This window comes from Lampetra planeri, chromosome 13 (assembly GCF_965212315.1).
Source record: "Lampetra planeri chromosome 13, kcLamPlan1.2.h2, whole genome shotgun sequence".
In the NCBI taxonomy this organism is placed as follows: Eukaryota; Metazoa; Chordata; class Hyperoartia; order Petromyzontiformes; family Petromyzontidae; genus Lampetra; species Lampetra planeri.
Window position 1 is genome coordinate 98,194 of NC_136119.1, and position 13,833 is coordinate 112,026.

Here is a 13,833-nt window from a genome sequence, read left to right on the forward strand (position 1 = left end):
CTTAGTGCGGCCTGGAAGCGTATTATTAAATAAGATACATTACAATTCCTTATAAGGAAAACAAACACTAACTGATTACTAATGTAGCATAATCACAATAAAACACATGCCAAATGATTACTAATCTACAACTCGCATCGTAACAATAGCCTGATTACTAATCTAGTATATAATTACAATAACCCCCCCTCAAATCTTTGCACCTGATGAATTAATGAGTTAATGATGACGTCACCCTGCTGCTGCTCTATATAAGAACGGGAGACAGCAGAGCCTCACCATTCTGGCGAATTGCCCGATGATGCTGGATGCAATTACCAGCGAAACGTCGTACTCAAATTGTAAATGTTGTGGTTTCACGCTTCAACACACCGGTGGGCTAAAGCAGTGAACTATTTGTCTTTTGTCAACGTGACACTTTTTTACTGATTGGCCGTGTCGGGTGGTGGAGGGTTATGACACATTTATAAATAACGCGATCTAAACCCAAAAACGTTGATTATGAATAATATTGGTCGCGAAAGCCTACGTGTTAAACAAAGGGGCAATGTTAAACATGTAACTCAACACGACTCACATCTCATAACCTTTATCAACTGGTTATATTAATTCCAGAGTGGAAGGCAACCAAACGTTTGTGAGGGTGCTTCTAAAATCAAATCTTTATAACCATGTATGGCCCAGTTGTCGATCTAGTTATTTATTTTTCAATGTGGACATGGCTAATCGCACTTATCAGGATAATTGTGGAGTTTAAGTTTTGGATTTCATGACAGGATATTTTTCCCAAGTTTTCCCTCTTCTTTTTTAAAATCAGAAAACGAATACTTACCACCCGACATTTAATTACATGTATGCGAAAGGGATATGTACGTGGACTATTGCGATATCAATACTTGGACTTGGGTAAATGTTGAGGAAAATGAGTGTCGTATTTTCTAAGCAGTGCTACGAATTCATGATGGATAATTAAATACATTCCCAGCACTGCCACCTCCACTGTATAAGACTGTAATGATTACACGTCATTTTGGGACGCGCCGCACAGCATTCGCTCACTCTTGAAGCTACACCATCATCTGCATCGTCACTCAGGCTGAGCGGAGTGGTCCTGTGGTGCCACGGCCGCGGAGCAACTCCGTAAGTGCCGCGACTCCCCCCTGGCTCCTACACTGAGCACACACACGCAACGCACACAAGGGCCCCTAGATGGAAAGTCCCATGGTTTCTCGGTGCCGCCAAGACCCACTCCCTGCCGTCCTGCCTCCTCGAGCCACTCGCAGCATCCGTGTGATGCCAGCGACTCCAGTGAGTGCTGCTATGAGGCAGGGATAGGTCAAGTTTTCTCTCGTCCTTCTCCCTCCGACTCTCACCATGTCCGTGCGATGCCGTGAGTACAGCTTCGAGGTACGTGGTAGGACGTTTGAGTGACTGGGCACTTAGGCAGCAGTAGGCTAGGCTCTTCTCGCAAAATATTCCCCCAGGTAATGTGTATTTGCGCCGCAAATAAAAGTTAGCACAGAGCATCGGAGTGGTGTCGGTGATTTGTGTGTGGAATGACTGCGTGTGGAGCGACGCGTTGCGAGAGGAGTGAACGCGGAGCCGCAGCGTGTGCGCGCGTCTTACGATATAATCGCCCATAGGTGCGCATGCTTTCGCGCTTCCGCGTTAGCATTAGCTGTGGTGTGTGCGCGTGTTACAAGGAGGGAGCGGAAGGGATAGACGTTGCGCCCCACCTGCCCAGCGAGGGCGGTGGGATGGACGTCGGCCTCCACAGTCCCGGGACGACGCCAGGTGACCCTATCCTGAGCACGCCACCACGCCGAGCACAGTCCAAAACCGTGATGCTTGAGTTTCCCTAACCCTGACCCCTACCCCATATCCTCACTCCTACCCTGTATCCTGACTCCTCGCCCTACCCCATATCCTGACCCCTAACCCTACCCCATATCCTGACCTCTAACCCTACCCCGTATCCTGACCCCTAACCCTACCCCATTGCCTGACCCCTCACCCTACCCTGTATCCTGACCCCAAGCCCTACCCAGTAATCCTGACCCCTAGCCCTACCCCGTATCCTGACACCTAACCCTACCCGGTATCCTGACACCTAGCCCTACCCCGTATCCTGACCCATCACCCCACCCCATATCCTGACCCCGAGCCCTACCCGATATCCTAACCCTAGCCCTACTCCGTATCCTGACCCCTAGCCCTACCCCGTATCCTGACCCCTAGCCCTACCCCATATCCTGACCCCTAGCCCTACCCCGTATCCTGACCCATCACCCTACCCTGCATCCTGACCCCTAGCCCTACTCCGTATCCTAACCCATCACCCCACCCCCATATCCTGACCCCTAGCCCTACCCGGTATCCTGACCCCTAGCCCTACCCCGTATCCTGACCCATCACCCCACCCCATATCCTGACCCTAGCCCTATCCGTATCCTGACTCCTAGCCCTACTCCGTATCCTGACCCCTAACCCTATCCCGTATCCTGACCCCTAACCCTACCCCGTATCCTGACCCCTAATTCTACCCCGTATCTAACCCCTAACCCTACCCCCTACCTCGTATCCTGACCCCTAACCCTACCCCGTATCCTGACCCTTAACCCCGACCCACGCAAGGGGACGCAGCGTGGCTGTTGGTGACTGGATCACATGACGCGTGACGTCACCGCTATTCTCCACACCTCGCAGCCGCGGTCATGGCCGCCTCCTCTGCAACGTCGTCGCCCTCCTCGGCCCCCCGCGCCCTGGGGTCCCTGCGCGCCCTATGCGGCCTCCACGTGCTGGACGATGTGCGCAGGATGAACAAGCGGCAGGTGGGGTACACGGAGCAACACGGTGCGCAGAGAGCGCGAGGCGGTCCGGGCCTGGCGCCCAGGCCCTGGTGCCCGGAGCCTCGCTCTGTCCTGCGAGGCGCCGGGCCGGGGCCCCTCCTCACAGCGCTCCCCTCAGCTGTCCTCACAGCCTCCCTCACCCTGTAGCGCTCTTACTTCAGCTACCCCTCGCAGTTGCCCTCTGAGCTTCCCGTATAGTCGATCTCTGCTCTCAGCTCCCCGTCACAATCGCCTCCTCCACCCAGCTCCCCTCTTTCATCTGTTTAAACTCCCTCTCAGCGCCCTTCCCTCAACTTACCCTCTCAGCTTCCCTCTATCAGTTCCCCTCCCGTGTTGCTGCTCGTCGTATCCCTCGTGCTGCTGCGGTGCGTGTTGACTTCGTGGTCTGTAGGGCCCCTTCTGCGGTGGCGGCTGCTGTGTCCATATGGTTTTCGGCCCCGTAGCAACGTGTGTCGGGAATGTTATGAATAAAACAGACCGCGACGTCTTGTTATTATTTTAGTTTTATTGCTTTTTGCAAAACTGTATCTCATTTGCTAGGTCTAAAGAAAACCCTTGTAACAAAACACTTTATTTTACCAGGTCAGGCCCACCAGCTATATAGCTCTTTTTCAGGAGCGACCTGGCCATCACGAATGATAACGAAGTGGCTGATGGAAAATGTATAGCACCCAAATACTCTAAACGCATTTGATTCTAAATGTGGAGGAAAAAAACGGAGGACTCGTAGAAAAATCCACGCGACCACGGGGAGAACATGCAAACTCCAGATATACAGGCATCAGGGTCGGGATCGAACCCACTAACTCCTGTTTACCAGGCGAGGTCATTAACATCTCGCCACATTTTCCTCAACTCCGACCGAGCATTCAATCCACGTGGATCGGTAAAATGTGTCCCGCATTTTAAACTGCTAGAGTTCCGTGTCAACTGGAGCTTCCCACGTGAAGATTCAGATAGCGTTGATAGTTTTGCGTAGTAGTGAATGCAGATGCGGTCTGACACTTGGCCGGATATTTCGGTCATTAATGATTATTTACCATCAATAAAAAAAAATACACCAACTTGCAACGCGCGCAATCTCAAAAGTTGTGATGTGACTCGGAGGCGCGGGGCCCAGCTCGCTCAAAGGCAGAACAGCTGGGCTCTGGTGCCTATTTAAGGTGAGAAATAACTCAATGCTGCATTTATTGAAGGGGGATTGAAATCCAGATTAGATAGATCCCGTTTCAAGTTAACATTATTTTGTTTGACCAGGTGAGAACTCGAGAAACCAGGATAGTATCCTTTTTAAGATTGACAAGTCTCCAAAATAACAAAATAAAAACATTTTTATTAACTAGCCCAGCGGTTTTCAAACTGTGGTGCGTGCGTACCCCTGGGGTACGCGAACACTCGTCAGGGGATACGCGAGAAAAATTGTATAATGGCAGACAATTATATTTGTATTGTTTAAACACAAAGACTATTGTTTTAGCTCATTCTTTATTCATTAGTTTAAAAGTCGCAACGTTGGCGTGATGTTATATTCCACGCTTGGTATGCAGGAGCTTCGTGGGTTCGATCCCGATCCAGATGCCTGTTGTATATTTGGAGTTTGCATGTTTCTTTCCCAGTGGTCGCGTGGATTTTTCTCCGGGTTTTTCCCCCACATTTAGAATAGACATGCGTTTAGAGTATTTGGCAGCTATAAAGCTCCACGTGATAAGTCACTAAGTTGAACTATCCTTTGTGTCCAGATCGCTTTTGAAAATCAGCTAATAGCTCAGTCGGCCTTACCTTGTAAAATAAAACGATTTTTTAAAATGTTATTTGTTTACCTTTCCTATACACTCCTATAGTTTGTTTGTATTGTTGTCACTTTCTGACCTGGATATCTGTGAGAAAGAGCTTCATAGCTCGTCGAATTTCTAGAGGATATATTAAGATTACGATCTCAGAAGGGTGTATGCGGTAGGCAATATTATTTTGAAATGGGTACACAGATTGAAAGGTTTGAAAACCACTGAACTAGAGCAATGAAGCAAATAGCAATCGGTACAAGAACAACCTACAAATGGTATTCAGAATGTCCATAGCCCTGTGAATACTTGCGTTCAACTAGGCAGGAAGGTCTTTTGTAGAATTCTTGCACTCAAATGTCCGTTCTTTGACAATAGAAAGTTCGATGAGGTCGCCTAAGCTTGCGACGTGACGTTTCTCACACTGTGCGTGTTGACTGCGTGTGCAGCTTTACTACCAAGTACTCAACTTCGGCATGATCGTGTCGTCGGCGCTGATGATCTGGAAAGGCCTCATGGTGGTGACGAACAGCGAGAGTCCCATCGTCGTGGTGCTGAGGTACTGTCACATCATCGGCACCCGCCTCCAAGTCGGCGTAGGAATGTGTTCTCGCATTATAGTGTGGACATACCGTATTTTCCCACATATAGCCCGCAGACGCATATAACCCGCAGACGCATATACCCCGCAAAAATAGCGTTTTGTGTAAAAAATAATAATCAGATAGCCCGCACCTCCATATACCCCGCATGCATTCATATCTTTAACGTCGTTACCGCAGCTTAATTCCATCATATTAATACGAAGTTTACATTTGTAATACATTCCACTATTAATTGTTAACGTTAAAATCATAACGTGCACAAAGAAAACAAACTAACCGGAAACGAGTGAACTTAAAACAGTAAATAAGTAACAAAAGTAAATATCCAATAAATAAGTAACACATAACTGGTAGATAAGCAAGTACAGTTTTAGCACTGGTAGATTACGCACTGCGCAGACAATAGCAGAATTAACGCCGTTGCCTCGCCCCCACCCCCCCACTTGTCTCTCCCCCCAGCTGCCCCACCCCCCCAACCCCCCACCTCAACCACCCACCTCTCCTCAGAGGTCGCAATCGGGTACCTGATACCCGTACCCTACCCGATACCCGGCTACCCGTACCCGGCCGGGTACGGGTACCCGTTTGCGACCCTGGTGCGGCCGGGTACGGGTACGGGTAGGCCGTGAGTCACTGGTGAGTAGCCGTTTGTCACTCATTTCGGGTAGGGTACGGGTAGGGAACGGGTACCCGTACCCGGCCGGGTACGGGTCGCCGTTTGCGACCCTGGTGCGGACGGGTACGGGTAAGGAATCAAAACCCGTTTGCGACCTCTGCCTCTCCCTCATCCCAGCTCTCCCGTCGCCGTCGCAGATCTTGCTCTGCCCCACCCCCACCTCCCTCTCCCCCAGCTGCCCCACCCCCCAACCCTTCACCTCTCCCTCCCCCCAGTTATTCCGTCGCCGGTAAACAGTGCGTGCACTTCAAACATTGTCGTTTAATTGTACAAACAATTCATTTAAAACGTGATAACATGTGCAATTTTAGTGTTAATGGTTTATTCAGCAGTGCTTTAGTCAAAGGTAAGTGTTGCATAGTGGATAGTCCTACCATGAAAAAATGTAACGAGTTATGACATGTCACACGTGTAAAATATTTATGGGATAGCCCACACCTCCATATACCCCGCAGGGTCTTGTTTGTAAAAAGTGGTATAACCCGTGGGATATATGCGGGAAAATACGGTACTCGTCGTGTGTAAGAGTCAACTTAAGATGTGCATTCTCGTAGCCAAGCTGTTTCTCCTACCGTGGAGAAACAACCCCTTGTGACTCCGATCAAATCATTACGTTGCCATACATAGCAGGTGTTACCAAAAATATTTCCAAAATTCGAAACAAACACAAGATCCAGGTCCGATTCAGTACAGTACACAAAATCCGTGGTCTGATCCCATCCGTAAAGGATGTCATTCCTGACTTACAGTACCCTAGTGTCTACAAACTGAGTTGCACCTGTGGTGATTGTTATATCGGGGAAACGAAACGACATATTTCTAAACCGCATTCGTGAGCACAAGTCAGATTTGAAACACGGTAGGACAAATTCTTCGGCCGTAGCTGATCACTGTTACAACACTGCGGGTTCTCATGATATTGTGTTCTCCGATACCAAAGTACTCTGCAAGCCTCCTGGTTACTACCAAAGATTTGTCCATGAAGCCATCCAGATATTCAAACAGAGACATAACTTCAACCGAGAGGATGGATTCAAATTGAGCAATCATTGGAAGGATGTCATTAACCAAGTTAAACTTTAGCTGCCTTGCAGTTTACTGCCTTGCAGTTTACTGCAAGGCAGCTAGTTTATATTCATATCAATATTCCCAGTCTTTTACGTTCAGCTTTACACACTACCATCACTAAGAAATTTGACTCAAAGCCCTGCTTACTCTCATCACTTGGAAATTTGCCGCTCGTTGTTTCGAGTGTGCAAGCTTAGCTCTCTAGCAACTCTAATTTACTCCCCTGCAGAATAACAAAGGATGTCATTAATCGGCTTAACTTCGCTTTCTTATCAACCAGCTCAACTTCTGCCCCCTGCATCATCAAGCTTCAGTTTGAACTCCATGCGCACCTCCCAGCCCACACCCCGCCCCCACACTCACCCTCCCTAATATCCGCACCCCAATGTTGTGCCCGCCCAGGCTACCTCACTTCTCTTACACTTACCCTGATCTCAACTATGAATGAATCTGCTAATCCCCCGCCCCCCACCCGACTCCTTGGCTCCTCCCCCCCCTTACCCTATATAATCACGGTTCTCTAAACAGCTCTCTTTATTCACTACAGCAATTTTGCTGTGGCGGTTCCACCTGGAGACGGAGGCTTGTGTTGCTTCCGAAACGTCGTGATTTAATTTAGTTGTTTTCATTTTAATTTATTTTATTTTTTACCTACATAACTTTACCGAAAAAACCCAAAAAGTATGGATCCTTGCAGTCACAAAAACTTTTAATCTAGAATCCATTGTAGTGTTTGGATTAGGCAATATGGTATTTTTATGCCAATTTCCAGCCATTAACTCTACCTGACATGATCGTCAAGTTTCCAAAGGTATATATGTCAATGTATTCCTCAAATTCTGACCAATAAATTAAGTTGTGAAAAATCTTAAGCCACTGGTGAGGAGTAGCGTTATTTATCAGAACTAGATTAATACATTGGCAGGTATAAATAATATATTTGTACATGTTACAATCTTGTTGGGTAGTGGAGGGGTTGATAACATGGATTTTTGAAAAAAATCTACTCTCACGTGGCCTAACACAAACATGTATCGTGTTTTATAGTTTGTTATGACATTGAGCACGTGTGCGTGCGTGTGTGTGTATGCAGTGGGGAGCAGTAGTGTGGCGTTTAGTGCGCTGCGCTACCAACCCGGCGATCCGAGTTCAATTGCTGCTCACGGCCAACTTTGGTGACGAATATCTGAACTAGTCCTGGACCTTCTCTAGGTCGACTCAGCCTCAAATGAGTACCTGGTGTGGTGTGTAAACATTGCTGCTGGGGAGACGAAGGTGGCCAGGCGTGTTGCTGGCCACCCACCCCCTGTGTGTGCCGTTTCGACCTTCATAGGTGCTCACTATAACAGCACTTGCCCCAACACTCTATTAAGGCTATACTGGGGATCTTTGTCTTTGCAGTGGCAGCATGGAGCCGGCGTTTCACCGCGGAGACCTGCTCTTTCTCACAAACCACCAAGAGACGCCAATTCGCGTAGGGGAGATCGTGGTGTTCAAGGTGGAGGGACGAGAAATCCCCATCGTCCACCGCGTCATCAAAATCCACGAAAAGTACATACGCCATGCACGGAAAGAATGCTCACAACTCGGGTGGCTACTATCGGTTTCTTTGCGTTACTGGTAACCGCATGGGAAAAAATAACGGGAGAGGCCTGGTTCGCAATTTGCGGCACAGAAATAACTCTCTAGAACAGCGTTTCCCCAACCTGTTGTCCGCGGATCCCTGGTGGTGCCCGAGGCTACTACAGCGGGTCCACGGAGGAAACAAAAAATAATACGATCCTCATCAAGGAAATGTAGAATTCCAATGGATTTTGTTTCATGTTTTTAAAACCGACTTCTGTAATTTATTTTACAAGTATGCTTAAGTGGTATTTTTTTTTGTCTGTGGTGCCAGTGTGTGACGTAAACACATGAACGCACACGCAAGACAACCTAACATCTTTAATTTGACAACTCTTTAAAGCTGGTCTTCACACAAGTACCCAACAGGCTTCTGTCTATGCTTTGGTTCTGAGTACCCAGAACTCTCCGACAAGGCAGCGAAGTGCCTGATGTCTTTTGCCACAACATGTTTGTGGAAGTGAATTTGCCATGCTTGTTGCATTAAAATCAAAGTGTCGAAGTAGGCTGGATGTGGAATCACATTTAAGGCTAAAACTGTCATATCTCCAAACTGACATCCTGTCTTTGAAGTCAGTGGAACAACACCATCCATCTCATTTAGTAAGTTACTCAATATAAATACGTTTTTGAACTGAAGTGCATATTATTTATTTGTTGTTACGTTAGGTTTCCATATATAACGGAGTGTAAAACAACTAGTAGCGTGTGGTGGGCACGAAATGTTTGGAGGTTGAAAAGGAGTCTGTCACTCAAAGGTTGGGAACTGCTGCTCTCGAGCAATCAAAATAACGTGTTAAGATTTTAACTGAGAGTTGAAGGGAGCTGCCATATTGATGTAATGGTTAGTAGACTGGGCTTGCAATCCAGAGGTCACCAGTTAAATTCCATCTCCCGGCGCAGCAGTTTGTGCATTAACATTCCACTGTAATCTGTTACCGATTCTTGACTTTTAGAACCGGCAACGGAATCCAAAAATGGTCACCAGTTTACCAGTTATCAGTTACCTCTACGCACAGTGGAATGGTCGTCATTTACTTGAGTTTGGACCTTTGTGAATATCGTAAGATGTCTGAGGTTGAGTGGGGAGGGCAGAATGTGGAGTAATGTGCTTACCATCGGTTCCGTGATGTGTCCTGGTGCAGAGAGAATGGAGAGGTGAAGTTTCTAACGAAAGGAGACAACAACTCTGTGGATGACCGTGGCCTGTACAAGCCAGGCCAAAACTGGCTCGAACGCAAGGATGTGGTGGGCCGGGCACGCGGGTATGAATCTACAATTCCTTTGTGCCAACCCTCTAATGGCTCCCAAGATCAATTAAAAGATATCCATCATTGGTTTGAAAACCCTGCATGAACTTTACTCTGCCTGCCTTTCCCCTGTTATCTCACTCTGCTCCAATAACCAAAGCCTCTGCAAAGAACTGTGCTCAGTGGGAGGTCGCCTCTTAACAGCTGTTGCTTTTGTCAAAATTCTGCTTCCTTGGCCCAGAGCAGATGTTTTACTTGTTGGTAACACCTTAGGTGACATAAATGTAGTGGTTCCAATGTCTTTATGGCGTAAAAGCGAGTTTAAAAAATCCATTTGAATTGAGTGGGGTTATCAAGTAACCATGATTTTTGGACGTACACACATTTGTGCAACTAAATGTATCTATCGATGGTGGTATCAGTACATGCCATCTGCTTCACAAAGTACTCTGCAAGCCTCCTGGTTACTATGCACACTGCAGCAATCATTACACCATACTGGCAGGCTAATTCCCCAGGTCACTTACAAATGACTCATCCTGGTCTCTTGAGTTCCCACCTGGTTAGATAAATCATCTCGTGCACACCCTTGGATATGTACACTGTACAGCAAGCATTTCCAAGGATGAGCAATGTAGCACGAATAATCGTTGATATGTTCTCTAATACTCGAAAGCGTTTGTATCACAGCTGCTTGGTAATGCCAACCATATTTAGGAGGGCTCTCCGTTTTGCAGGTTTGTTCCCTACATTGGAATTGTGACAATTCTGATGAACGACTACCCCAAGTTTAAGGTAAGTTACCAGCTTTCACGTGCTTGTGTATTTCATAATGATGAGCATTGTGTTCATGTTAAATTCGACATAATGGCTTTGGCAATCAATATTATGATTGAAAATATATTTTTTTAGTCCGATTGCCACGTGAATAAAATGTGTGTCGTATACCCTCCACCCAACACAACCAATTAATAAAGATGTCATGTGCTCATGTATTACTGCTTCGGCACTGTACCGGTGTGTTGGAGAGAAATCTTCACACATTTAAAGATGGGGTACGACACTTAACTCATAGTTACAGGCAGCATCATCAGGCAATTGCCAGAATTGTGAAAATGTCCTCCAGCCTTCGGCCTTAAATGAGGGTGTGCGATGCCATCAGTTAGCACCCAAAAGGAAGCAGGATGTGGCAGGAAGTCATACCTATAGGTTCATTAAGTCACATAAATTGTAATTCAATTACGTGAGAAGGAATACAAATTTGAGTTACATATTTACATGGTGATACTGGTTACTTAGTTTGAATAAATGGTAAGTAAAATAATGCTGTTTTAGTTTCAACAATGTAAACAGGTTATTAAAATTGTCATGTGTTTACTTAATGATGCGTTTCCAAGTCACCTGTAGTCAGGTTCTATTTCTATTTCTCTCAATTTCAGTAGATTATCTAATTAGTCTGGGCCAAAATAAATTCATTTTGCATAGGACATCAACGTCATCAAATTAAATCGGATGTCCTTGTTAGCCGGCACATTCGGCGACTGCCGACACTTGTATTTGTGTTCCCGTGGTTTTCTTTTAGCCTTTGAACAATAATTTGTGATAATACTGCCATGTGCATTGTGTCCCACCAGTACGCGCTGCTCGCCTGCTTGGGTCTTTTCGTTCTCATACATCGTGAGTGACGGAGGAGGAGGGAGCTCGGTTCCCCGATACACGTCCACACGGCGGTGCGCTCTGCGTGTCGCCGTACTATCTACACGGAAACGCCGAGCAGCGCAGCCGCACGTCACGGGGGTCCCCGCCTCCCCCGCCTCCCTTAGCACCGCCAGTAGAGCCAACTGCACCAGCCTGTCATCAATAAACATCACAGTCGCTTAGCAACACCTAAGCACATCACACATGTACCACACTTAGGGGTTTACACAACAGCTTTTACAGCAGGCTAATAGTATCTTAAAGGTCACATGTAAAGTTTTTCCTCTCTATGGACTTATGCTTCAAGCCAGGATGGTTAATTTGTATGGTTCTCCTAAACACACGTTTGACTGGCTCTAAGCCTCCACAATCAACATCTGTCATTGGGAATCCATCTGCATTTATTTTGCCCATATCACAAACCCGCACTGATCAGTGTGGTGAAGTACAATCGTTTTTCGCCAGCATGTTTAATTTCTAAATAATCTTCATGGCCTGCTGTCGGAGCATACATTAGAATTACATTCAACTTACAATGCTGCAGGAGCCTAGGTGTGAGCTGGACAACTGTCCGCAGCACTCCTCAACATTGTATGGTTCTGAGAGAGACTCGGGTCCGTATTCTTAGTCACGGCTCGGCTCAGGTTTGGCTCTGGATTGGATCAAGTGATCCAGCTCAGAGCCGTGCTTAACATGAGTCAGCTCTGAGCTTGGTCCCAGCCACACCGGGGAATTCCGTGAGCCGATCCTGAGCAAAGCCATGGCTGAGCCGCTCGGGCATCTTTGGAAGTAACGGAGTGGCTCAAACCTGAGCTGAGCCGCGACTGTAAATACATCCCTAACAAACCCACTGTTCCATAATCATTTCCACCTGCGATGTACAAGGTTACACTTTGTTGGTAATCAGTTTAATCTGTTTTCTCACTTCTAAAAGTAAACTCAAGCAAGCAGTTAATTTGTGGTTATTGCAGGCCCCTTGGTACCTCAAAACTCGATACTCCAACTCAACATTCCACCCCCACCGCTCTGCCAATGTTGAAACCTTCTCTTGTGTACCATATTCTCATCCATCCTCTTCACCTTAACCCTCCACCTCCCTCGAGTGTCTGAGTCTCTCTTGCTACTCCTCTCCCATCATCCACCTGTGTTTTGCCATCCTGCAAGGCGACTTATCGTGGTGCCTCCTGCTGTCATCCGTGCCAATGACGGAGTCCCTGCTCGTGGCTGAGCTTCATATGCAGTGTCAGAATCCGTACCATATTTTGTAAATCTGTCGAATAAAGGTTTGGTTTAAAATATATACATCTAAATCACCACCACGAGGAGCCACTACGATGCTGTGTTTCATACGAAGGAAGGTGGCTTGACTGATTTACAAAGCAGACGCGTGGACAGACAGCTGCTGCACGCACGTCTTGCCGTGCCTCGCCACAAGAGCGTGCTGGATAAACTACACGCGGCACGTCTCCATGTGTAACATGCTAGACGTCCCAGTGCTGTCGGCGAGCAAACCCAGGCAGACAAGGCGGCGGGAGCGTTGTGTGAACCACAGCAGGAGCTTTACATGCTTGCGTGTTAATTGTCCCGTGTGAAGTCAAACACGAGCTGGCAAGCCAATTTAATACAGGAGCCTCGAGTTAAGAGTTATAAAATTTGACTACTCGGAAGTGTTTTGATACTTCGTCTACCACACGGCCATTTCGGAGTGCATAATTTCAACAGAATTGATTCAATGCAAGCACACTGGACTGGCTGACACTATTTGTCTTGCCAGCAGCTGTCTTACCAGCAGTCAGGCTCGCTTAAACCAATTCGTGAGTGGTTGCGCGAAAAAACACTTGCTTATAGGAAAGGACCCGCTTTATTACATGTGTCCGAGTTTGATGCAAGCCTAGAATACACTACAGAATAATCATGAGTGTCTTTGTGGAGAATGAGGAACCGAATAAGCAGACAAGCCTCAATGTATCCCTACACATTAATTATGTGCATCTGGAAGTTCGTGCGAATGACCGTGAATGTAACAAATGCTCGTATGTTTACGTGGGTAGATATGTGGTGGATGTTCATTGTGTTCTCCACGAAGACGAGTGGTTGCGCTGAGAAATGTGTGCATGGATGTACTGTATGCGCTCGTGGGACGCATCGGGCTCGTGCTTGTAAATACCACAGGGTCACCGGCATTGGGGGTTGTGGGAACTGCTTACAGCATCCACTCGCTCATAAACAATGCGGGATTTGGACATCGGTGAGATAAGCGGGCATTAAAACGAAAACCTTGCG

At 47.0% G+C, this 13,833-nt stretch overlaps 1 protein-coding gene across 1 annotated transcript; it reads left to right on the forward strand.

The window, feature by feature from the left end:
- The first annotated feature begins 2,664 nt into the window (after positions 1-2,664).
- On the forward strand, positions 2,665-12,848 carry SEC11A (SEC11 homolog A, signal peptidase complex subunit). Its single transcript, XM_078599759.1, has 6 exons — positions 2,665-2,831; positions 5,080-5,189; positions 8,381-8,530; positions 9,748-9,867; positions 10,590-10,647; positions 11,487-12,848. The coding sequence occupies exons 1-6, from the start codon at positions 2,715-2,717 to the stop codon at positions 11,535-11,537; spliced, it is 606 nt and encodes a 201-aa protein (XP_078455885.1). The 5' UTR covers positions 2,665-2,714; the 3' UTR covers positions 11,538-12,848.
- The last annotated feature ends 985 nt before the right edge of the window (positions 12,849-13,833 follow it).

Coding starts and splice junctions, on each gene's coding strand:
- SEC11A (XM_078599759.1), top strand. CDS start 2,715: ATGGCCGCCTCCTCTGCAACGTCGTCGCCCTCCTCGGCCCCCCGCGCC. Junction 9,868..10,589: donor GTGGTGGGCCGGGCACGCGG/GTATGAATCTAC, acceptor TCCGTTTTGCAG/GTTTGTTCCCTACATTGGAA. Junction 10,648..11,486: donor ACGACTACCCCAAGTTTAAG/GTAAGTTACCAG, acceptor GTGTCCCACCAG/TACGCGCTGCTCGCCTGCTT.